The sequence below is a fragment of the Chionomys nivalis genome, chromosome X, assembly GCF_950005125.1.
Source record: "Chionomys nivalis chromosome X, mChiNiv1.1, whole genome shotgun sequence".
NCBI classification, from domain to species: domain Eukaryota; kingdom Metazoa; phylum Chordata; class Mammalia; order Rodentia; family Cricetidae; genus Chionomys; species Chionomys nivalis.
In genome coordinates this window covers 94,195,202-94,222,325 of record NC_080112.1, presented here as the reverse complement: position 1 = coordinate 94,222,325, position 27,124 = coordinate 94,195,202, and the positions used below count along the sequence as shown (strand labels likewise).

The following is a 27,124-nucleotide window of genomic DNA, read 5'->3' as shown; positions in this document are numbered from 1 at the left end:
TGTTTTGTGGATGTAGCCAACTTCCTTGGGTTGGAGTTTTCCTTCTAGACTTTGTGTAGAACTGGATTTGTGGCTAGGTATTGGTTAAATCTGGTTATATCATGGACTATATTGTTTTGTCCATCTATGGTGACTGGAAGTTTTGCTGGGTATAGTAGCCTGGGCTGGCATCAATGGTTTCTTAATGTCTGCATAATGCTTGACCAGGACCTTCTGGCTTTCATTGTTTCCATTAAGAAGTCAGGTGTAATTCTGATAGGTCTACCTTTATTTGTTACTTGGCCTTTTTCATTTTCAGCTTTTCATATTCTTTCTTTATTCTGTATGTTTACTCTTTTGATTATTATGTGGCAAGGGGACTTTTTTTTGGTCTGGTCTATTCGGTGTTCTGTAAGCTTCTTGTATCTTCATGTGCTTATCTTTCTTTAGTTTGGGAAAGTTTTCTTCTATGATTTTGTTGAATACATTTTCTGTGCTTTTGACTTGAAGTTCTCTTTTTTCTATACTTATTTTTCTTGGGTTTGGTCTTTCCACGGTTTCCCATATTTCCTGGATATTTTTTGTTAAGCTTTTGGTAGTGTTAACATTTTTTCGACCAATAAGTTTATTTCTTCTATTGTGTTTTCAATGCTTGAGATTCTCTCTTCCATCTTTTGTATTCTGTGTTTATGCTTGCATTTGTGGTTCCTGGTTGTTTTCCCATATTTTCCATTTCGAGAATTCCCTTGGTTTGTGTTTTCTTTATTGTCTCTATTTTGGTTTTCAAGTCTTGAATTGTTTCCCCCCCCCCATTTTATTGCTTTTTTGTTTTCTTTAAGGGATTTGTTGATTTCTTCCTTTTTTTGTTTGTTTTTCCCTCCATTTCTTTGAGAGAATTTTTCATTTCCTCTTTAAGGGCCTCAAATATTCTCCTAAAATTATTTTTTAGGTAATTTTCTTCTGGTTCATCTGTATTGGGGTGGCCAATGCTTGCTGTTTGAGAGCTATTAGTTTTTGTTGATGTTGTGTTGCTCTTTGTGGTGTTGAATGTGTTCTCACCTTGTCTACCCATCTTTTCCTCTGATTGGTCTAGTTGGGGCCGTGTCTCTGGTAATCAATCTTCCAGGTGCCAGTGGATTCAAGGCTCAGATGGTTGCTCCTCGTGCTAGATTCAGGACCATGGTTCCAGTTACCTTGGAGGTCACTTGGCATTCCCAGATGTTGCTGAGCGCTAATGTAGGTTGCTCTACAATCCCTCAGTGCTTCTGGAGGTCGCTCTGCAATCCCGTAAGTCATTCTAGCCTGCTTCCATGGAGGTTGCATGCTTGGAGCTGATCCTGTGGAAGTCACTGGCTCAGGCCTACTCCCTTGGGTATCCCTGGTTTGGGCCTACTCTGGTGGAGGTTACTGGCCTGGGCCTGGTCCTACGGAGTTTGCTGGCTTGGGTCTGGTCCTGTGGATGTTCCAGGCCCAGGGCCTGGTCCAGCAGAGGTCATTGGCTCAGGCCTGTTCCCTTGGGGTTCACTCTGGTGGAGGTTGCTGGCTCAGGCCTGGTGGCATGGTCCTGCAGAGGTTGTTTGCTCTGGCCTGCTCTGGTGGTGGTCACTGTCTTGGGCCTGGTCGCAACCCTGTCTCAGGCCTGCTCTCACAGAGGTCTCTGACCTGGGCCTGCTTCTGCCTCTTGAGTGCTGGGATCACAGATGTCCTCCACTATACTCAGGTCAACTTTCATTCTTTCTTTTTTCCTTCCTTCCTTCCTTCCTTCCTTCCTTCCTTCCTTCCTTCCTTCCTTCCTTCCTTCCCTCTCTCCTTCCTTCTCTCCTTCCTTCCCTCCTTTCTTCCTTCTTTATCTCCTTCCTTCCTTTCCTTTTTTTTCTTCTTCATAGTTTTATTTTATTTCAGTATAGTCATTACATATAGTGCTATGTTTCACAGACACATTTCACACAAGTACACACTGTACTTTGGCTCAGCTTGCCTTAAAGCATATGCCCTGACACCAGGATATTTAGGGACAACAATATTCTCCTGAGAACTGAGACAGGACATTTGACTTTTGTACTTACAGCCCTTGAATCAAAAATGCATTTTACCTTATCTCCTTTTGATCCATATGGTCCCAGAGGGCCCGGTGAGCCTCTTTCTCCTTTCAACCCTGATAAACCAGTAGGACCAGCAAATCCTTGAGGACCTGCTGGACCTTGAGTTCCAATTGGTCCAGGGCGTCCCTAAAGATGGACAGAATGACTGAAAATTAGTCAAAAGAAGATTTAATATCAACATTTTCAATTTTCTCAGGCACAAAGTAAGGCACCACTTCACTAAACACTTTTGGCTTAGAGACCTGTGAGGTATGCCAACGTTCCAGACATGGATCAGAAAAGGCTATTTTCGGGGCTGCTAAGCTTATTTGGATAGAACACATTTTATAAGCACATTTAATGAGATTCATGTGCACCCAGATTCTTCAACTTTGTACTTCTTAGGAGATTAGTTATTCAGGCTGGATAATATTGTCCCCTTCCCAGTTAATGCCAGGCCATCCATCAGAATGTCAAAATAGCGAAAGAACAGAACACTGGAGAGCATCATGGCATTTTCTAAGTTTCATCCAAATGGCCAACTACATGCCTGTAGTGAAGTTCAGAAATGGCCATGTCTAACGGATGCTGCCCCAGGGGGGGCAAAGGAGAGTAATTCCAGAAACGGACAATGCTCAAAATTCAGCTCATCTCAGGATCCCTTCATTGTACCTGGCAACGGATACTCGGATATTCATAGGGACCACACACACACACACACACACACACACACACACACACACACACAAACTCATTGCTCATTCTTTCTTCCTACACCCTTTCAGCCCCCTCCCCCTATTTGCAATCACCCAATGTATAAAGCATAGAGAGCCTGAACATATTTGTTAAGTATCAATTATGGTAGCAGGAGTGAGCAGCCTGAAGATTTTGAATGCCTTGGTTATAAAATGTCTGTAACAATTAAGCCTGAGAGTTCAGGCTGACATTTTAAAGCAGACTGAGACTGAGAATTAACCCCAGTAGGTGCAAAACAAGACAGCCTGGACTATCATTTAGAACAAATCCCAGTAGGGACTTATTTTGGCTGAAAAGTAAAAACCATTAGCAATGTGCATTACCTATCTGAGAATTTTGTATCTGGTAGAAAGCCTATTTTCATAAATGCTTCCAGTCCTTCCTCCTCACCCCTTTCGTGACTGTCCATAATTTCCTAAAAATCTGCGAAAACTCTGAAAAAGCCCATTAACCATGCCCTTTCTCATCACCTTCAAGCTTTGCATTTTAAAAGGTTAAACACAGAACAATTGTGTCTAGAGTTATGTCCTGGTAAAGCAAGCGCCCACCAGCTGTGCTGGTCCTGTGGGGTATAATTTGCAGTGTCAATCAGACCTGTGAAGACCTAAAACTCTTGCCAAGGAGTGAAAGTTGTTCTACCCAATGAGATGCAACTCTCTGGAACACTATCTGCTATTCAAACTCTCCCATGCTCATGGTGCAGGCCAGGAACTGTTTGACAAACCTCTGAGAGTAACGGGTAGATATTGAGTATTCACTTTTTCAGTTTGTTTGTTTTGTTCGAGATAGGGTTTCTCTGTGTAGCTTTGGAGCCTTTTCTGGAACTCACTCTGTAGATTAGGCTGGTCTTAAACTCATAAAGATCCACCTGCCTCTGCCTCCCAAGTGCTGGAATTAAAGGAGTGCACCAACACTGCCCCATGATTATTCACTTTTTAAGCTCTTAGGTGCCATTGGGATTTTGTTTAAAATCATTCTCGTGTTTGTCATTGAAACTTGCGCACGTGTGCATACATGCGTGAGCATGAGTACTACTAAAGAGGGGAAAAACCCGCAATGCTTTAAAGACATTATGGTAGCATTTGTTAAGGATGAGTGAAGGAGTGGGGAACTGGACTTAGGTTTCAAGATGAACGGAACAGTACCCTGATAATACAGTGTGGACCAGAGAGCTTCAAGCGGAAAGGCTGCCTGAGGAGGTCTGTGGAGCACAACACCTGACCCATGGCTGTGGGAGTCGTGGCTACTTGGGAAGGCCAAGCAAACTCCAGCTGGAATGGGCCTGGCAAATTAAGCAGGAAAGGTGCTGGCATGTGTGGTAAGATCCGGAGAAGCAGCTGGGCAGAAAGCAGTGTTCAGTGTTTTAGCCCCTCAAGGAGCAGCATGAACATCACCGAGACTGAGGCGTTCTGCCTGAGGCTGGAACAAGGGAGGCAGAGAAGCAGCAGCTGTTGGAGGAGAGGGCTGTTGAGGGGGGGGGGTGTGAAGGACAGGGCAGGGTGGGGCTTGATGGGACTGTATTATTACTAACTGAGAAGATCCAGTCAGACCACAGAAAGCTTGGCTCAAATCTCAGACCTGCCAGAGAGGTTCTTCCATCAAGGGTAGGTGTACCTGGTCAATCACTGGACCGCTACTAAGAGAGCGGGGTTGTCTTGCGGCCAGTTCCCATTCTTGTACTGCTGTGGGAGCTCAAGCAGTGGCCAGTGTGAGCACGTGGACGAGTGTGATCCACCTCTGCTCTCCTATCTATCTAAACAGGTGCTCATCAGCCCAGGGAAACTAGGAAACTCAGGCTTGAGAAATGGTGAGGAACTTAATAGAATTCTGAGTTGGTCCAGCAGAGGCTGGCTGAGCAGCCTGCTTCCTTTCTCTTGTCTGAGAGAGGATGCTAAATTAGCCAGAATGTTGCCTACAAGTCCCCTAAAGATTAAAAACAAACAAACAAGCAAATCCCAAAGGGTTTTTTTTTTTTTTTTTTTTTTTTTTTTTTTTTTTTTTTTTTGAGAGGCAATCTCTTGGAGAAACAAGGTTTCTGCAGCTGGGCTCAGGTTGTTGAGGTTGGTTGGCTACATTGGCAGCCCAGCAGGAAATCTCTCAGGCTGACTTCAGTACAGGATCCTGCCGGGTAGGTGTCTGGAGGCTTCTGATGGATGCTTATCTTGAATTGCCTTCCCAGCACGGTGCCAAGGCCTTGTGGTGCATCGAGACAAGGAATCTTCCCACCCACTGAAATTCTTTCACTCTGTGGCACAGAGCACCGCGGACAGATGAAGGCAGCCATGAGAAAAGGAGAGAGGCTTTTTTGGCGGGGGTGGGGGTGGGGTTCTTGATTTGTGCTTAACATTACTTGGGTTTTCCCCCACCCTCATCTCCAACGCTTAAGGTTTCAGTGTGCTGTTCAAGCTTCATACTGAATCACTGATAGACTGCAGTATGATTTATTTGCTTCCCCCCCTGCAGTTAGCTACGACACTTTTTCGAATGGCCAGCAGAGGTCAGTGTGAGAACATAGAGATTGAAGATAAACAAGTGGATGGGTGGGCCTTTCTCACACAGAAAGAGAAATCAAACCAGTGTCAGAAAAGTCACAGGATGTTCAAGAAGGAAAGGTCCTTGGAGACCATTTACCCCAGGGTTTATTTTATATGGGGTGGGGGAGACTGAGAGAAGAAGAGAAGAAGGATTTTTTTTTTTTTTTTAAGATCACATAGCTAGTAGGAACAGCATGAGATTTAAACCAGGCCATCTCCTTTCGGTGCTAGGCTCTCTGCTCACTAGGCAGGGGCAGATTTCCTAGGGGGTCCTCGAGACTGTCTCCTGCTCACCCTAGATCCTCCTCTGGGACCGTCCCCATCAGCAGGCTGCAGCAGCCAGATGCTCTCTCATCATTCCTGTCTTCCTAACCCTGATCACAGAGCAGTCTGCAGCGCCGTCGCTGTTTGGATGGCTAGCAGAATTTCAATGGGCTTGGACTAATGCCATGCCCTGATACATGTCATTTATTTTGGCAGATGGACCCATCCAGGGCAGAAGGGACTCCTCCACGTTGTTCCAACAAGCTCTCCTGCCTCCATCTGCTCAGTATTTTTAATGTGCACAGCAGGACCTAATTCTCAAGGGCTGGGAATTGTGTCTAAGGCCAGGAGCTACAGGTCCAGAGCTCAAGCTGGCGATCTCCTCCTGATTATGGTGGTTTGGAGTGGGTGTGCAGCTTTAGGTTACCATTGATTAGAATCAGACAACCAGAGTAATGAACCTGTTAATGGAGGTGCCCATACCGTAGTAGAAATAGGCAAAACCAGCATCTAAGAATCTCAGAAGAACAGACCCGAAACTAAGTGGGATGGCAAAATTGATGGAAGAATCTGACTGCATAATTTGGTGGATTTCTGCCTTTTTATCTACCCTCCCCCAAGATTCCAGTGGTCTTCTCTCATAAAATTAAAATTTGGTCCTAAGATTCTGAAACCCTTTCCCACTGAGGCATGGATGATTGACAACTTTGATGTTTGCTTTTCCCAAAGGGAGGCTTGTCCTTTAATGGAGAGCAAAACATTAGGCCAGAGACGCGAGTGATATTTACAAAGCCGGGAGAGGAAGAGGGCAGCCTTCCTGAGGATCCGGCTGTACTTTAGGAGGTGGTGAGGTGGAGCAGCACTACTACGGGGTCCTGGAGTCGGAACTCCTCAAAGGCAATGGAGTTGTATTCTTAGGGAAGTTACTCAGCTATTCTGAGTGTCAAGGGTTTGTGTACTATACTCACTGTTGTGTAGGATCATTGTTAGCATTTCAGTGAGTCAATGATTGTACAATTCACCTGGTACCTAGAAGAAAAATTTCAATTCCCTTTCCTCTTTAGGTATCGTTCATGATAGAATGGAGAAGTTAGGACTGAGTAATTTTTACCTTTGGCTTGAAGTTTAAGTGAAAGATGCATGGATGTTATTGAGAAGCCTTTTTAGGCAGGGAGGGGGGATGCCAGGGAACAATGGGGCATGGGCACTGACAGACAGCCTCCGTGAGACCAATTCTCCATTCCTTATAGATTGTGTCCTAGTTCTCCCAGACACTGGGGTCCTCAGTGTCTGCTCATACTTTATTCTTATGCTACATTTTAATATTGTCCAAAGTGAGAACCTGTAGCTGGGTTTTTCCTCTGAATATGCCATAAGCTACAACCAGTGTTTTAGCTGGTCTCTGCACTGTGAGGTTCCCATTCAACCGCAGCAAGAGCTTATTGACGTATTGTTTTCTCTACAGTCTCATCCCCTGTACTTGTTCCTTTCTCCAGAATGATTGGAGGCAACTCAGTAAATCTAGAAAGCCAGGGTTCGTCCACATTCTTTCCTTTCTCACATTCAACCCATCATCAGCAAGGATTGTCAACCCAACGTCAAAAATATTAGCCAGTCATATGTGTCTGTCTCTACTGCCGTAGTTTTGCATCAGGACTTCCTCATCACCTGTATGTAATGTTTCCACATTAGCTTAGCATCCTCAGTCTTGCTTTGCTCTGGCTGGGCATCCTGACACATTGCAATTGGATGTGATATGTCTCTGTTGTCCTGGCTAGTTCCTATGTAGCCTGCAGGTTCTAGCAAAGATATTCATCAGTTTCTTCAGGGAGATTTCCATCATTACTCCTAGCCCATGATGTGGCTTGGTTATGTGTTACATGCTGTAGATTATATGCCAGTACCCTTCGTTGAAGATAGAATGAACTCCTTGAGAGCCATGTTCTTACTTCCCACAGACTAGTCAAGTGCTCATCTGAATGGATGGAGAAAATGACTGGATGAGTATACATACTGAGAATCCAGGAGCTCAGAAAGGGCAGTATCTTCTTGGGAAATCTAGACAGCTGCAAGAGAGTGCAACCAAGACATGACTTCTCATCAGACCACAGAAAAGAGAGCTGCATAGGACTTGAGAATTACCCAGTTCAGGATTGAGAAAAAGAGAATTACCTGAGTTCATCCAATATCAGCTCTAGACTTTTAGAAACACAGTAGCATGATAACCTTTTAGAGCCTTTAAAGGCTGATTTCGTTTATATGTGATATATAGTTCCTGAGCACTCTCTCTCTTTTGAGTTCCGAGTGGAATGATTTTATTTCCGATACTGAATGGTATCTATGCAACAGAGAATTTCTTCAGCACCTACCCTGTGCCAGGCACTCAGGGGAAGATGGTGGGGAAGAATCGGTTTCTGTATTTGTGGTGCTTACAGTTTTGTGACTTGAAAACAATTGTGCATGGCCCAGCAACAAGCTCATTCAACCGTTTTCATCTCAGGCAGAGTCTGCACTAGACATGTATGTAGCGATGTGTGGTTAATGAAGTGATAGTGCACAGGAAAACACGCCACATGGCCCACCCTGCTTCTTGGGAATGAGAAGACTCATCATTAGAAGTGGTTGGGAATGAACTTGTAGGCAATAAATTTTAAAAATTGTACTGCATGAGTGCCAGAGGAATTCAGAGATGTGTGATCCAGCAAGAGGTTAGAGACATAAGGAAAGCCTTAATAACATGGTAGGGAATGCATTCCAAAGGAAGAGAACAACAGGCATATGGAAATGAGGAAATTAGCTTCTGTGAGCAGGAGCTAGGCTTAGCTGGAGCAGAGTGGGGGAGGGAGTAGCTGTAAAAACCTCTGGACCCTAAAGTCTTTCCTATAATTCAGAAGCTATGTTTTAAGCCTTGCATTGTCTCCCAGTTGACTTTGGAGTTTTGAGAGACCACCTGGCATAGTAGATGAGGGGACAAAGATTCAGAGTAAAAAGTTCTGGCTTTGCATCGCTTCTTCATTGCTGTAGGACAAGGCACAAAGGATGGCCTCAATTTCCTCAGCTTTGTATCAAATAAAGATAATAATGTTACAGTGGGTGGGTGCACCCCTCGTGGTCCTGACTTCCTTGCTCATGTTCTCCGTCCTTCTGATCCTCATTTGGACCTTAAGAGCTCAGACCGTTGCTCCAAATTGGGTCTCTGTCTCTACCTCGATCCATCACCAGATGAAGGTTCTAAGGTGATATGTAAGATATTCATCAGTATAGGATAGGGTCATTTCAGGTTCCCTCTCCTCAGTTGCCCAAGGCACAAGCTGGGGACAACTGGACTCTCTGAACATGGCGGACAATGAAGGCTGATGAGAAGCCAAGGACAGTGGCACTAGGTTTTGATCCTAATACATGAACTGGCTTTGTGGGAGCTTAGCCTGTTTAGACGCTCACCTTCCTGGACCTAGATAGAAGACCTTCGTCTTCCCGCAGGGCAGGGAATTTGGACTGCTCTTCAGTATCGAGAGGGAGGGGGAATGGTGTGGGGGGGAGGAGAAGAGGAGTGGGGATAGGGGGAGGGGAGTGGGGGGAGGGGGCAATATGTGGGAGGAGGGGGAGGGAATGGGAAACAGGGAGCAGTTGGAAATTTTAATTAAAAAAGAATAAAAAAAAGATAATAATGTTAGTGTCTACTTCACTGGGCACTTACAGACAGTATGCTGAAATAATGAATGGAAAGCATGGGTTTTATTACTTAGAATGCAGCAGATTCACCTGAACATGTTAAAAGACAGACAGCCACACCCCACGCTCCATTTCAGAATTGTTAGGTGTGGCTTAGAATGTGTGTATTTAAGAAGGTCCCAGGTGACATTCATGCTACTGGAGAGAGGACAACTGGAGAATCTCTTCTGAAAATCATTTTGCAGGGTGCCTAGAAGAATAACTGTGCAATAAAAATTTATAGTTATTGGCATATTTCTATTACTTAATAGACTGACTTGTGCAGAGCAGGAGTTCAAAATTTCAATAACTCCCCCAGAATTCTTTTATTCCTACGGCTCAAGGCACTTCAACTTCTTTCTCATTTTGCCACAATATAAGAGAAAATGAAGTGTATGGACAGCACAGCCAGAGCCAGAGTATTGATGCTGTGAGCTCTCAGCTAGAAACACTAGTGGTCACAATTAGATTGCTAGTACTGGGGATGGGGAGAAGGCAGCATTGAGCAACAGTTCAGAGCCTAAAGGTGGCACAATTTTGTGTTAGACTGGACTTGATGAGTAAAACTGAGGGAGGTGCAAAGGTTGACTCTGATCTTATTTGATAGGGCCTTTGAGGAATCTCCACACTGACTTGAGGAAGCCTAGAAGATGCAGAACTCTTGGTGGGAGATGAGGAGTTCCTGTTTGGATAGTCTATATTTAAGAAGTCTGGGAACAGCTGAGGTGAGGTTCAATGATGCTTTTACACTAGCCTGGAAGATCTGAGAAGTCAAGGGATGAGGCAGGTTTTACTCATTGCATCTTTGGACATGCAGTATCTAGGGTGTGGTCAACTCTGAAAACATAATTGTGAAAGAAAAGCTTAGCTGTGAAATAAATGAAAATAGAGAATTAAATGTGCACGTGGGACAGTCGTGTAGCTTGGTTTACTTGTGAGACTTCTAACAATGGGAGCAGGGGCTGTCCCTAACACTTTGGCTGTCTCTTGGGAACCTATTCCTTATACTGGATTGCCTTGCCCCAATCTTAATACAAAGGGAGGTGCTTAGCCTTACTGAAACCTGATATGCTATGCTTTGTTGATACCCATGGGAGGCCTGACCATTTCTGAACAGAAACAGAGTGGATGGGGGGAGGCAGAGGAGAGGTGTGGGGAGGGTATGGGACGAGAGGAGGGAGGCAAGTTTAAACTGTAGTCGGGATGAAAATTAATAAATATTTTTTTAAAAAAAATGTGCACATGGATTTATTTAGAAGGTTCTTTCCAAGTCTTACTAACTAGGAGCAAAATGAGATTAAATAATTGTTGCTAGCTTGAAATGTCCCCAGGAGCTCCCATGAACTGGAGGACAAAGATCCCTGAGCTCCTGCACAGGTATTAGATATTAGCTGGCTTGAATTTTACAACTCATCTTTAATCTACAACTGTAATTCTTATTCTTATCTTAGTTATAGGGTATGTGTTTGGGGGATGAAAAATTTGACAGAATCTGGTCAAAAGACACTAGCCATACAGTATAGTAAGGCAATATTAACAAATACATGTTCAAGAGCAGAGATACTTTAGGAATTCAGAAAAACACTTTCCTTTTTTGCCTTTCCTCTGAGTCATTGCAATATTTTCCGGATGCAAGCTATGAGTATCAAACTGAGAAGCAGTTAACCAATGGCACTTAAAGCCCAGTAGGTGCTCAGTGGTGCAGCTAGTGTTAGAGCTTTACAATCAATTCTATGCTCCTTTATTGGAACAAATTGAGATAGGCAAATCCAGGACCCTTTGAGGCTATTTTCCTAATACTAGCACTAAAGGAATACCACTGTCGATGGAAGGAACGAAGAAGTAAATATACTGGCAGTGGAAGGATATTGGTAGTATTTGGCAACTAAAGACTTTAGCTGGGCTTGGTAGTGCATACCCAGTAATGCTAACCCTTGAGAGTTAGAGGCAGAAAGATCAGGGTTCAATGCTGTTCTTGGCTACACAGGTCATGTGGGGCCAGTGTGGGCTACAAGAGACCCTGACTCAAACAGATAAAAAGACAAAAACCATAAAAAATTAAAAATTCCAAATAATAACAGCATAAACAAAAATCTCCTTATGAAGACATACAGAATTTTACAACCCACAAAGCTCTAGTTTGATTTGATAATTTTAGCATCATCCACATTTTGCCAGCCATCAAGAGGAAGAACCCTTCCTATCTAAACAAACAAACAACATATACAAGGATTGTGTAGAAAGATAGCTATGGGCATCTTTCAAAGACTCAATCTTCCAAATTGTCTGTGTCACCACTAAGGACAAGTATCATAATCTGGCTCTCTGTGCATAGATGAAAACATTTCTATTCTAGTTCTTTAGCTGTAATCAGTGTTTGAAAGAGCCAGCTTGGCAGGAAGACATGTATCTACAAGTTTTGTTTGCCGACACACATATACCCGTTCCATCGGCTGTTGTCAGCATGTTGGAACTCTGGGAGGGACAAATCCCAGAATGATAATTTTAACTCTTGCTAGGCAACTCTTTCCATCACTCTCTTCTACCTCGAGACTCACAGTTCTGTTTCCAAATGTAGTGATGACTTCTTTGTACCACTTCCTTACCTTGAACAATGCTCTGAACAGAGAAATACAAAGCCACAATAAGAGCACTTCTGGACAGAAAATGTTAATTTTTATTGATATGAAAGAATTTTATCTCACATCACCAAAACTTTTCACCGAAACGAGCACTAAGAACCACAAATATGCTAATAGAATTTAATAAAGTAAGAAAATGTACTTCAAGCAATGGCACTACCTAAAATTTACAAATATAAAGGATTTCTTGTTGTTCTGTAATCAAAATATCTTCTTTAATAGGCCTATGGGTAATGGATAGTTTTTCTGGCTCTGGTAGACATACTTTGATGCTCTAAGTGTTCCAATGGTCACATATTAATTTATCAGTGGATGAGGGACTATGGATGTGATAGGCTTATTTTATAATCATTATGTAAAGCAGAAATGGGAAGATTTAGTTTTTAAATTTCACATTTTCTCTCATCTCTGGGGGAATGTCTGGAGAGAAGCAAGTAATTAGAGAATCTGCAGGTCAGTCTTCTCCGTGACAAGTTCCTAAGTCCTATATCAGAAACCTAACTAGAAGCAACTTTCCAATAATTGAACATTATAAGAACTAAAAGTAAAATTGTAAATATAGGCAATACTTGACCATATAAATAGAAACAAAATAAACACCTCTGGAAGTACTATAAATGGTTGAATGAGCTTGTTCATTCTTTGGAATGTGAATGCATAGTCTATACAAAGAGCCCCAGTGTCATGTATGAGAAAATACATATGGGTCTATTTGGCATCAACTTAACCTACAACCAGTATATCTGTTGCGAAAATTTGGAATATTTAATTTGTTATAATTTTCTTTTCCTGCTTAGATGTTGAGAATGATTCAATCGTGCTGTCCTCTTTACAATTTCCAGCACACGTGAACTGGTGTTGCCTTTGCCTCTCTGAAAATCCTGTTCTACACAGTATCAGATTTTAAGATTTGAGTTCAACTCCTCACTCTCAATTTCCTGCTGTATGATTTGGAGGAAGGTGGTTAATCTCTAGGCCTCTGTCTTCTCGTCAACAAAATGGGCTTCTTATCTGTCCTGGTTCCTAGAGTGCTTTGATCATTACTAGAGACACACGGGAAAAGGAACTATGCGCTCATTCCATTTGCAAAGCTTTGCTTTGGGGGAAAAGTGAATAAGTAAACTCCAATTTTAAAGCAAAACTCTCATTTATTAGACTCCTAAGGCAATAAGCCCTTGAACAAAGATTCACAAGGAAGGGGTTTTGCCAGAAAAAGATTGAATGAAGCTAGGAACAGAATTTGAAGTAGTGAAAGGTGGAGGCAAATGATCTGGCACGGGATTTTCATTATAATGTCAGAGTGATAAGACTTACTGCTAAAATATGTGGTTTATTTTTAAACATATAGTTTAATTACCATTGAGAGTCAGCGTATTTCTTTCAGTTTTCCTATCAAAACAGCCATGGTTTTGTAATGAAAATCACAGCAGAATATAACCTGCCAGAGATTCACTTTAGAATAATTTTTGCTCTATTGTGTCTATTCCATTAGATAAGGGATATTTGCAGCACTTTTCTCTGACATAATAAATTATCCTTCATTGCTGTACTACACAATCTTTGGTCTAATACTGAGCTGGCATGAGATGATTGCATCTGGACCAATGTTGGCTTCCTGCAGTCTCTTGTGAGAATCCATCAAATTTCGGCAATTGAGAGGTAACAGAGAGCAATTAACTACTGCTTCTTAAACAGGAATATGATGGGATCAAAGGAATTCTCTACCAGGACTCACTTATTATAAAACTCGGGGATCTCTCAGGGGGACAGGTAAGAAAAGGATAACAACGATGTATTCACATAATCTCTAAATGAAAACGCCCTGTGTTCATTTAGAACCAGAGCAGCATTCATATCCACACTCATACAGATGAAAAAGATGCAGTGAATTTAAATTCAATAAACTAGGATGACTTATAGCTCTCCTTGCCTTTCCTTGCTCCTACTGTATGCAATTATTCTTGTGGGCTAGTAAGAGCATCCACATTGACACACATAGGCCAAAGAGGAGACAGGGAGGTGGAATCTGAAGGGAAAAGACTTCACATTCTGATTTATTTTCACTTTACTTGACGGGCAGTTGAAATCGAGATCTGTATGCACAAGAAAATGAAGGCAGAAGCTACCGTAGATGTGACACATAGAAGGTCCAGAGCTATTCATGGTACTAGGAATAAAAGCTACGTGTCTGTATTGGAGAAGTTTTGGATTTTAAAAAGTATTTTCATATTCAGGACTCCATGTAATGGTCAAAATGATCCTGTCCTAAGTATACATGCTGCTTTTATTAGTTAATAAAGAAGCTGCTTTCAGCCAATGGCTTAACAGAATATAGCCAGGCTGCTGAGTCAGAGAGAAACCATGTAGCTGCCTGCAGGAGACAGATGCAACAGAACCTTGCTGGTAAGCGAAAGCCACGTGGCAATACACAGATTAATGGAGATGGGTTAGTTTAGGATATAAGAGCTAGCTAAAAATATGCTTAAGCTATTGGCCAAACAGTATTGCAAATAATATAGTTTCTATGTGATTATTTCGAGTCAGGGTGGTCGGGAAATGAAATGTTGCCTCTGACAACAGGTTGTAACTTTTATGGAGGTGGTGTGTCACTGGGGATGAGCTTTGAGGTTTTAAAAGTCCATGCCATCCCTAGATAAATAGGTAAAAGTGTGCCCATAGTTGGAAAGTAATATAAAAGTGAGCTAGCAATTCCTAGTAAATGATGATTTCCTAGAAATTTTAGCCTCACCAAAAGTGATAATTCTGAATTATCTATAGGTGATGTTTGGACCTTTTCTCTTTGCCCTGTGGATGTAGATCAGATGTAAGCTCTCAGCTATTGCTCCAGTGCCTCCTTGTCTTCTTGTTCCCTTGTTTCATGCAATAACAGACATGGTCTCTAACCTCCTAATACTGTAAGCAAACCCCTTGTTAAACACTTCTTTCTATAAGTTACCTTGGTCATGGTTTCTCATTGCATCAATGGAAACTTAAGTGAGACACAACTCTTTGTCCAAATCAGAAAGATACACTATATACACAAAGGCCAAAGAGGACCAAGCAGTGTTGATTGATTTATCTTGGAAACAGCATCCTTAAGTCCTCCATGTTGGAGAATGAAAAGAGATGTATAAAGAAAAGATTCAAGACAATTTTGTGTAACTAAGAAGGAAGTGAAGAAATTGATTTCAAATTCATCTAAATTTTCTTAGTGACCTTAAGAATCCAGGCTACAGGCAGAGACTGGACGTAATTAAGTCAAGGGTGACTAAAGTGCAGAGGAGATGTTGCAGAGGACATGGCACGAAGGTCTCTGAGCAGTGTTAAGGCTTGCCAAGAAGCACTAAGAGTGCCATTGTAGCTAGAGCAGTGGTTCTCAACCTGTGGGTCTCCACCCCTCTGAATGATCCTTTCACAAGCGTCACCTAGATCATTGAAAAGCAAAGATATTTATATTATGATTCATAATAGTATCAAAATTACAGTTTTGAAGTAGCAGCAAAATAATTTTATGGTTCAGGGTCACCACAACATGAGGAACTATATTAAAGGGTCACAGCATTAGCAGGGTTGAGGAACATTGCTCTAGGGGATGTGTGTTTGCATGTGTTCTTCAAACAGTAGCTGACAAACAAGAAGAAGAATAGATGAAGCAGGTGGTGGGGATTTCCAGAGTTGGGGATCCCAAGATGCATCCGGAGTCCCAGAGGGGAGGATGAAGTTGAATGGGAGGACGTACTCAAAGGGAGGGTTATAGGAGCATTGTGGAAGCAGCTAGAATTGGGCCCCAGGTTGAAGAGTAAACTAGAGAGGAGCTAGCAGTTCCTGGTAAATGACGATTTATTAGAAATTTTAGCCTCCCCAAAAGTGAGAAGTCTGAACTACCTGTAGATAAAAGTTATGTGCACTATTTAGTATTTCAGTCAACTTTTTTTTTGGAGTGAATCTTGAGGCAGAGAGAGCACTGTAGGGATGCATAACTGGAGACAATCCACCAGACTGTGTTTGATATCATGCCATATCTAACCAGGCTGAAGAACCTGATGCTTAGTCTAACAGTCCACTCAAAGAGAAGTCTTTCGCTACTGTAGAAATAGTGATTCTGACTTCCAGGTCAGGATCAATGGCCAGTATCAGTAGAAAAGCAGCTTACATACTAAAAACTCATCAAATGATCAGATTTTGTCAGAGACCTTCATGGTCTGTGTATTCCCACTTGCACTCTGTCATTGATTTTGGTTAGAACTCCATGTGTCCTGACTGTTGAGGAGTAAGGAGCAGTAAAGACGCTTAAACAGTTTGCTTGTCTTCTAGTCCCCAGGTAAGCAGAGCCAGGGGTAATGTAGAAACTACTCCAGGAGAACACAGAAAGAAATTGTCAAAGAAAGGTGTAACAGTAAGCATAAAGAGCAGACCAGGAAGCAAAAGAAGGCAAGAAAGGAAGCAAAACTGGCCGAAGTCAGGGACTTGTAGAAGAAAAAGCTTACCAAAGGGGGCTGGCTACTCAGGAGCTTGGCCTGGGAGGGTTAACTGGTCGGGAGGCCCCACTATTTCACCCTCCCCCTTCACATTTACCTTTTTCATTCTCTGTTTTTATGAGGATTTTAAAGGCCTCTAGATCTGGCTCTGGCAATCTTTCAGAAAAAGCTAACAGAGAATTCCGTACATATAAAGTCCCCAGTGAAGCCAGCCTTAGCCAAGAGTAGCAACACTTGTCTCCTCCAGCCGAGTGGAAAACAGACCTCAGGTACTTTCCCCTCCCAGGCTTTGAGTGCTTCAGGTCTTCTGGACTGAGAACCAAGCAGCTAAATCACTCCTTGACTTGCTGACTGACAAAGACAGGCTTCTTTGTCAGTCTGGTTTCAACCAGTCTAAACAAGTGTAGGCAGTGGATTGGGTTGGGGCGGGTGCTATTGTGAGTCCATCAGGAAGGGAAGAATTGGCCAAGGGGCACAAGGAGGAGAAAGGTGTAAACTGAGATACACCAGGGCTAGCTCCCAGTGACCTTTTACCAAGAAGGCTGTTCTATTTTGACTCTTATCTCTAAGGCTGCTTGCTCTATGGCTCTTAGGATGGTAGTGGAGGGACTGCATTTCTTCCCCTTGTGTTTTACCTGCTGTTCATCTGTAAACATATTCTGATCTGTTTGGTACTAAAACAAACCAACAAACAAAATGGAGAAACAAAACCCGGTCTCTGACTACCTACCCCTCATAAGCTACCACATCATCTCTCGACCGCATTCCTAGAACAAACTTTTTGATGGAATAGTCAAAAGTCCATGCCTCTGCTTCCTCCCCCCCGCTTTTTTTTAATTCTTCAAATTCCTGGAAGTCTAGGCTGACAAACGCCTCTATCTTCAGAATCTTCCTGAAGAAGTAACTAGTAAACTATGCTAACTCATTATGCTATAGACCTTGTTTGCAGTATTTGTCAATACCTTTCCTTTCTGAAATCTTCTCCACGGCTTTCAATGCCTTCAGGCTGCTAGGTTCTCATAGCCCTCTTCTTTGGCCCCCACCATTCTGCTCAATAGATCTTGTCACCCTCTTCTGATTTCATCCACTGCCTGCAGACTCTCCCACCTCTGCTATACAAATAAGACCCCATACTCATTTGTTTCTCAAGCATTGTCAATTCCCAATGTCAATTTCTTTCTTATTATCCCATTAGGAACCAATAATCAAGGCTTATCTTTGTCCATAATTAGATCACACATAGAGAGTGGCAATAGTCTCTTTATCCAACCATAGCTGCAATTCTTCTAACATTCTCTGGACAATCACCTTCCTAGTTATAATCCTATTGTAGCCTTGTTCAAAACTGCGAATCACACCTATTACTTCCAAAAAACCCTGGGCTCTTTTGTCAGGTATTGAAAGCCCTTCATCCTTCAGCTTTCACCTGTCTTCACAGGCTTATTTTCTACTAAACACTATTACAAGAAATCCATGGATGCTTGGGAGGAAAACTTATTTATTAAAGGATGAAATAAGGAACATACACACTCCCAAATCCAGTGGGAAATAATGCCATTGCCCCTTTGTCCACTATGGAAGGCTAGAGAAAACTCTGGACCAGGTCACCAAATGGCATGTCAGAAGCCTTCCACATCCAAGTGAAAGAGAGAGCATGACCCCTCTCCCAACTTCAGTTCTTATATCAGAGAAAACATTGCCCATGGCAAGTCACCTCCAAATGTTATTGGCTAAATGGATCAAGCTCCCACAAAATTTCTCCTTTTTCTAATAAAGAACATTCTAATCCTAACATAAACTATATGCAATAAGAACTATCAAGTATTTTCCATAAGAAAGAAAAGGTAATAACATAAACAAAACTGAAACTATGACAAGAACAACATCAATCAAGAAACATATTTTAAATGTTCAGACCATAGGTAACACTCCAAAAGCTGTTTTGTCCTGAGGAATCCAAGTTTTGTACTTAATATGCCCTTAGCTGAGGTACAAGAATACTGCAACTATGACTATCTAGTCTTCAACTTCATCCAAGACCTAAGAAGAAAAATAATATTGCCCGAGTAAGCAGGAAGTACAAGTAAGCAACTTCTGTAAGATGCAAGGAATATCAGAAGCAAGTACATGCTTCTGGAAAGTCAGGCAAAGTTTCTCTGCAATGTTGGGACATCCTTCTTGGCTATAGGCCTAGAATACCTGACAGACCATTTTCAGAAGCAGGAAAATTTGAAAGACTGTCCTATCCTGTCTTGGGCAAGGTTCAGTAGTCATCTTTCCTTGTATCCTGGTTGTCCAGATAAGATAGTGGTACTGTCAGAAGTCGAGGCAAAGGAAGTTCTTTGCCCAATAGGCCAGTTTCTCCAGGAGAAAAAGTTTCATATGGAGTGTCTTTGGTGCCCATGATCCTCTAGGGAGATGAGCAGTGCTGCCAGGAATAGTCATATCTCATGTCAACAGAATTCTAAGTTATTAAAACATTTAAATGCCATATTCTGTAGGTCTTTGAAATGTTTGAAGATTACCTATCTGTATGGAATACATCTTTGTGCATCTAGGAAAACCTAAGTAACATAAGTATGACAAATATGGGTGACTATTAACCTGTAATTCTTAATAACCTATGTAGCTTTAAAGACTAAAGTTTCACATTACAAAAATAAAAAAAAATCTGTAAGCAGATGTACAGTATAAGGACAATGACCTAGAAATTGTGACAATATACAAAAATACCTTAATCAGAGGTAGAAATGTATAGTAAAATTTGGCAAAAATATCCCTAATATTCATCAATATACAAAATATCCTAAGCAGAAGTGTAGTAGGAGGCTGCTTGTTTGTTCCCAGGTGCCCAGAACCAAAATAATCACACAGGAACTATATTATTTGAAAGACTGTTTGGCCAATGACTCTAGCATATTCCTAGCAAGATCTTACATATGAAATTAACCCATTTTTATTATTTTATATTTTACCATGAGGCTCACGGCCTACCAGCAAGGTTCTGGATGGCAGTTTGCATCTGTCTCCTTTGGTGTCTCCATGGAGTATCTCTTTTTTTCTTAATTGTGATTTTTTAAATTTATTTATTTATTTATTAAAGATTTCTGCCTCCTCCCCACCACCACCCCCCATTTCCCTCCCCCTCCCCCAATCAAGTCCCCCTCCCTCGTCAGCCCTAAGAGCAATCAGGGTTCCCTGCCCTGTGGGAAGTCCAAGGACCACCCATCTCCATCCCGGTCTAGTAAGGTGAGCATCCAAACTGCCTAGGCTCCCACCAAGCCAGTATATGCAGTAGGATCAAAAACCCATTGCCATTGTTCTTGAGTTCTCAGTAGTTCTCATTGTCTGCTATGTTCAGTGAGTCCGGTTTTATCCCATGCTTTTTCAGACCCAGGCGAGCTGGCCTTGGTGAGTTCCTGATAGAACATCCCCATTGTCTCAGTGTGTGGGTATACCCCTTGCAGTCCTGAGTTTCTTGCTTGTGCTCTCTCTTCCATGGAGTCTCTTAACTCCACCTTCTTTCTCCCAGCATTCAGTTTAGTTTTCCCCTCCTAGCTCTACTCTGTACTATCACAGGCCAATTCAGATTCTTTATTCATTAACCAATAAAAGCAACACATATAGAGAAGAACTTCCTACATCACAGAAGTATAAACATATATAAAATATGACAATAATCTTATATTTGTGAGAATATACAAAATAATTTAAACATAAGTAGAAACATATATACAATATGACAAATATAATTTTGAATTTGTAACAATATACAAATTATCTTAAACAGGTATAGAAAAATAATTTTACATTTGTACCAATATACAAGGATTCATATCATTGCAAATTATCTCAAACTGATAGTTGCTATTTTACTTTGCAAGTAAATACAATAATCTACCTTATTGCCTTATTCTATCTATTATAGTTTAGGCATAACTCTTTACTAATAACTTAGACCTGTACCATACTCTCCCATGGCCTGGCTTTAAAGCAAGTGGCTTTTTTTTTTTGCTAAAGATACTTTTCTCTTCCAGAACTCTCTACAAATATTATATCGATCCTTAGAAATTCATATCAAATGTGACCTCTTTCAAACAGATTTCTCTGAGTAGAGTCTTCCTTACCATATCACTTAAAAGATTGCTTTTGGAGTAAATAAGCTAAAGAGACCTAAATTAATCAAACCTTTAGGTTCAATGCAAAATCTTATCAACCCTGTTATACCCCTTCATCCTCATCTCCATTCCTGCTCCCTCTCAGGTACCTTCTCTAATGCTGCGATTCTTTCTTTCTTTCTTTCAAGGTATCTACCTATAATCTTTGTATGTGTTTGTGCTCAAATCAAGATAGATGTCTTTGAGCTACTTATATTCTAGTTCTTATATTTATAAGAATATCTTAAATATCTATATCGATATTTATACAACTACTTTACTGCTTCTGATACATGTATTATATTTCATTCCATTTGCTATACTTCACCCATGCTAATAGATATTTAGTTTGGCTACAGATAATTCTGTGATTGAAAAAATTGTTCTGTAACAAATATCATTGAAAGTGTCTCGTTGTTTTAAACAAATGGAGAATTTCTCTAAATATACACCCAGTGGTATATATTCTATATATACCATACAAATATATATATATATATCTTTCTTTAAGAATATTTTCATCGTTTCTATCAATATATACAGCCATATCTGTTTAAATTTTCACAAGCTATATGTGGAGATTTCTTTTCTCTTCCTGCATGCTCATAAACACTAACTTCTTCACTATTGTCCATCTTAAGAGTACAGATAAACATCTCACTGTCGTTTTAATTTTATTCCTTTGAATACCAGAAAAGAAAATCGTCCCTTTATGGTCCCATAAGTAGGCAAAAGAGTCAGCAACTGCCCTGACTTCCATTGTTAGGAATCCTATAGGAACACCAAGCTACTTAGCCATAACATATATGTAGAGGACCTAGCTCAGACCCATATAGGCTTTCTGATCTCTGTGAGACCCCTATGAATCCTGGTTAATTGATTCTGAGGGCTGTGCTCTCATGGTGTCCATGAACTCTGGTTTCTCTGATCTTTCCTTGCCCTCCTGGGCAGGATTCCCTAAGCTCTTGGCTGTGGTACTCTGCATGGGCTCCCATCAATTTCTGGATGAAGTCTCTCTTGTCTCTTTGATGACAATTCTGTTAGGCTTTGGTGCCTTGCTATGCAGGCAGTAAAAGCTGTAGGTAGAAGGTTTTGTGGCTGGGTTGGTGTCCCAATCCCTCCAATTGAGGCCTTGCCTGGTTACAGAAGATGCTGGTTCAGGCTCTGTGTCTCCCCTTACTCTTTGCTATGGTTACTCTCACAGATTCTGTGGAGTTTCCCTTGCACCAGGTTTCAATCTCATGCTGAAATGCCCCCAATTCCATTAGTTTCTCCCAGTCTTTACTCCTTCCCCACAACCTGATCCCTCCTATTCCTAACTCCATTTGGCCTCAGCCCACACAAGAAATCTATTCTATTTCCCCTTCCCAGGGAGATCCAAGCTTTCCCCCTTCCCCAGGCCCTCCTTATTACCTAGTCTATCCGGGTCTATGAATTGTCTCAGTCGGTAGACATGAGACTCTAAATCTCAGGGTTGTGGGTTTGATCCCCACGTTGGGCGCCATTCATTCTGTAGTAGGAGCAGTGGGCTGTGTTCCTGCTGCCCCAGCTCCTGGTAGCCTGACTAGCTTATTCCCCAAAACAACAACACACAAATTGTATTCTTTTAAACACTGCTTGGCCCATTATATCTAGCCTCTTCTTGGCTAACTCTCGCATCTGGACTAGCCCATTTCTAATAATGTGTGTAGCACCCCAAGGTGCGCTTACCGGGAAGATTCTAGCCTACATCCATCCTGGGTCAGAGCTTCATCGCATCTGCCCTGGAGAGGAGCGCTATCGAGTCTGAGCTCACTTCTTCTTCCTCCCAGCATTCTGTTCTGTTTACTCCACCCACCTATGTTCTAACCTATGAGGGCCAAGCAGTTTCTTTATTTTTTAACCAATGACCTTCCTCCATCATTGGTTATCCTTTATTTTACAGCTAATCTCCACTTACGAGTGAGTACATACCATGTTTGTTTTTATGGATCTGTATTACCTCATTTAGGATGATTTTTTCAGGCTCTATCCATTCATCTGAAAAATTTATGATGTCATTTTTGAACAGCCGAGTAATACCCCATTGTGTAAATGTACCATATTTTCTTTATCCATTCTTCCATTGAGGGACATCTAGGTTGTTTCCCGTTTCTGACTATTATGAACAAAGCTGCTATGAACAGAGTTGAGCAAGTGTCCTTGTGATAGGATGGAGTACTCTTTGGGTATATAACCAGGAGTGGTATAGCTGGGCCTTGAAGTAGATTGATTTCCTATTTTCTGAGAAATCACTATATTGATTTCCAAAGTGGTTATACAAGTTTGCACCTCCACTATCACTGCAAGAGTGTTTCCTTTGCTTCACATCCTCACCAGCATAAACTGTCACTTGTGTTTCTGATCTTAGACATCTAAGATGGAATCTCAGAATTGTTTTGATTTGCATTTCCCTAATGGCTAAGGCTGTTGAACATTTATTTAAGTGGTGCTTTTCAGTCAATTGAGATTTTTCTGTTGAGAATTCTGTTTAGATCTGTACCCCTTTTAAATTTAGACTATTTGGCTTGCTGATATTTAGTTTCTTGGGTTTTTAAAATAAATTTTTAATATCAGCCCTCTATCAAATGTGGGCTTGGTGAAGATTTTTCCCATCCTGTAGGCTACCATTTTGTCCTTTGATGGTGTCCTTTACATTACAGAAGCTTTTCAGTTTCATGAGGTCTCAATTATTAATTGTTTATCTTAGTGCCTGCACTATTGGTGTCTTGTTCAGGAAGCTGTCTCCTGTGGCAATGTGTTCAAGGCTATTTCCCACTTTCTCTTCTATCAGGTTCAGTGTATCTGGATTTATGTTGAGGTCCTTGATCCACTTGGACTTGAGTTTTGTGCAGGGTGATAGATATAGTATTTGCATTCTTCTATATGCAAACATCCAGTTAGACCAGCACAACCTTGTTGAAATTATTTTCTTTTTTTTCCATCATATATTTCTAGTTTCTTTATCAGAAAATCAAATGTCCATAGGTGTGTGAATTTATGTATGGGTCTTTGATACAGTTCCATTGATTGACATGTTTTTATGTCAACATCATAGATTTTTTCACTATAGCTCTGTCATGCAAACTGAAATGAGGGTTGCTGATACCCCCAGAAGTTCTTTTATTGTACAGGATTATTTTAGCTGTCCTGTTTTTTTCTTTCAGTCTGTAGAGAATTTTGTTGGGATTTTGATGGGAGTTGTATTGAATATGTAGATTGCTTTTGGTAGGAAAGCCATTTTTACTATGTTAATCCTACTATGAGCATGGGAGATGTTTTTATCTTCTGATATCTTCTTCAATTTTCTTCTTCAAATTTTTATTTATTTTCCTGAAATTTTATCATACAGGTCTTTTACTTGCTTGGTTAGAGTTACTCCAAAATATTTTATATTATTTGTGGCTATTGTGAAAGGTATTGTTTCCCTGATTTCTTTCTCAGCCCATTTGTCATTTGTATATAGGAGTGATACTGATTTTTTGGAGATAATCTTGTATTCAGTCACTTCACTGAGGGTGCTTATCAGTGGTAGGAGTTCCCTGGTAGAATTTTTGGGGTCGCTTATGTATACTATTATATTATCTGCAAATAGTGAAACTCTGACTTCTTCCTTTTCAATATGTATCCCCTTGATCTCTTTTAGTTGTCTTATTGCTCTAGCTAGAACCTCAAAGACTATATTAAATAGATATGGAGAGAGTAGACAGCCTTGTCTTGTTCCTGATGATAAAGAAACACTAACACTTACAATTTGATTTTCCACACTCATGTTTTGATACACTGATAGTTCACCTAAATTGTGATATGGATTGACAATCTGACTTTATTTTTCTCTAGAGACTACTGTATCTTACTAGTTTTACAGTTCATGATACCAAGATAATATGACAGGCCAGGCAGTGGTGGCGCGCACCTTTAATCTCAGCATTTGGGAGGCAGAGGCAAGGAGATCTCTATGAGTTTGAGGACAGCCTGGTCTACAAGAGCTAGTTCCGGAACAGGCAGGGCTACACAGAGAAACACCATCTCAAAAACAAACAACAAACAAACAAGTAATAAATAAAGCTAATATAGCAGGAGATGCTTAGCAGAAGTCTGGCAAGGTTGGAGTTATCAAAAATCTCCCTTCCAAAAAAAGCCCAGGACCAGATGGTTTCAATGCAGAATTCTACCAGAACTTCCAAGAAGAGCTAATACCTATATTCTTAATGTATTCCACAATATAGAAACAGAAGAGTCATTGCCAAATTCCTTTTATGAAGCTACAGTTACCCTGATACCAAAACCACACAAAGACCCAACCAAGAAAGAGAATTACAGGCCTATCTCACTCATGAGCATCGACGCAAAAATTCTCAATAAAATACTGGCAAACCGAATCCAAGAACACATTAGAAAAGTTATCCATTATGATCAAGTAGGCTTCATTCCAGAGATGCAGGGCTGGTTCAACATACGCAAATCTATCAATGTAATCAACCATATAAATAAACTGAAAGAAAAAAACCATATGATCATTTCATTAGATGCTGAAAAAGCATTCGACAAAATTCAACACTCCTTTATGATAAAGGTCTTGGAGAGATTAGGGATACAAGGGTCATACCTAAATATAGTAAAAGCTATTTACAGCAAGCCGACAGCTAACATTAAATTAAATGGAGAAAAACTCAAAGCCATCCCACTAAAATCAGGAACACGACAAGGATGTCCACTCTCTCCATACCTCTTCAATATACTGCTTGAAGTTCTAGCAATAGCAATAAGACAACATAAGGGGATCAAGGGGATCCATATTGGAAAGGAAGAAGTTAAGCTTTCATTATTTGCAGATGATATGATAGTATACATAAGCGACCCCAAAAACTCTACCAAAGAACTCCTACAGCTGATAAACACCTTTGGTAATGTGGCAGGATACAAAATCAACTCCAAAAAATCAGTTGCCTTCCTATACACTAAGGATAAGGAAGCAGAGAGGGAAATCAGAGAAGCATCACCTTTCACGATAGCCACAAATAGCATAAAATACCTTGGGGTAACTCTGACCAAGGAAGTGAAAGATCTATTTGGCAAGAACTTTAAGTCTTTGAAGAAAGAAATTGAAGAGGACACCAGAAAATGGAAGGACCTCCCTTGCTCTTGGATTGGGAGGATCAACATAGTAAAAATGGCAATTCTACCAAAAGCAATCTATAGATTCAACGCAATCCCCATCAAAATCCCATCAAAATTCTTCACAGATCTGGAGAAGACAATAATCAACTTTATATGGAAAAACAAAAAACCCAGGATAGCCAAAACAATCTTATACAATAAAGGATCGTCTGGAGGCATTACCATCCCTGACTTCAAACTCTATTACAGAGCTACAGTACTGAAAACGGCTTGGTACTGGCATAAAAACAGAGAAGTCGACCAATGGAATAGAATAGAAGACCCTGACTTTAGCCCACAAACCTATGAACACCTGATTTTCGATAAAGGAGCTAAAAGTATACAATGGAAAAAAGAGAGCATCTTCAACAAATTGTGCTGGCAAAACTGGAAGTCAATCTGTAGAAGAATGAAAATAGATCCATATATATCACCATGCACAAAACTCAAGTCCAAATGGATCAAAGACCTCAATATCAGTCCAAACACACTGAACCTGATAGAAGAGAAAGTGGGAAGTACTCTACAACACATGGGCACAGGAGAACACTTCCTACGTATAACCCCAGCAGCACAAACACTAAGGACATCATTGAATAAATGGGACCTCCTGAGACTGAGAAGCTTCTGTAAAGCAAAGGACACTGTCACTAAGACAGAAAGGCAACCCACTGACTGGGAGAAGATCTTCACCAACCCCGCAACTGACAAAGGTCTGATATCCAAAATATACAAAGAACTCAAGAAATTAGACCGTAAAAGGTTAATCAATCCAATTATAAAATGGGGCACTGAGCTGAACAGAGACTTTTCAACAGAAGAAGTTCAAATGGCCAAAAGAAACTTAAGATCGTGCTCAACTTCCTTAGCAATCAGGGAAATGCAAATCAAGACAACATTAAGATACCATCTTACACCGGTCAGAATGGCTAAAATCAAAAACACCAATGATAGCCTCTGCTGGAGAGGTTGTGGAGAAAGGGGCACTCTCATCCATTGCTGGTGGGAATGCAAACTTGTGCAACCACTTTGGAAAGCAGTGTGGCGGTTTCTCAGGAAAGTCGGGTTCAACCTACCTCTCGACCCAGCAATACCACTATCGGGAATATACCCAAGAGATGCCCAAACAAAAGATGCCATATACAAAATATATGCTCAACTATGTTCATAGCAGCATTGTTTGTAATAGCCAGAACCTGGAAACAACCTAGATGTCCTTCAATGGAAGAATGGATGAAGAAAGTATGGAATATATACATATTAGAGTACTACTCAGCAGTAAAAAACAATGACTTCTTGAATTTTGCATACAAATGGACGGAAATTGAAAACACTATCCTGAGT

At 41.0% G+C, this 27,124-nt stretch overlaps 1 protein-coding gene across 1 annotated transcript in view; it reads right to left on the bottom strand.

Moving 5' to 3' along the window:
- Positions 1 to 27,124, bottom strand: part of Col4a6 (collagen type IV alpha 6 chain) — a 315,976-nt gene that overhangs the window by 70,898 nt on the left and 217,954 nt on the right. The window contains exon 4 of the mRNA XM_057759972.1: positions 2,073 to 2,207. Coding sequence (XP_057615955.1) covers positions 2,073 to 2,207 — 135 coding nt within the window. The remainder of the gene's footprint in view (positions 1 to 2,072; positions 2,208 to 27,124) is intronic.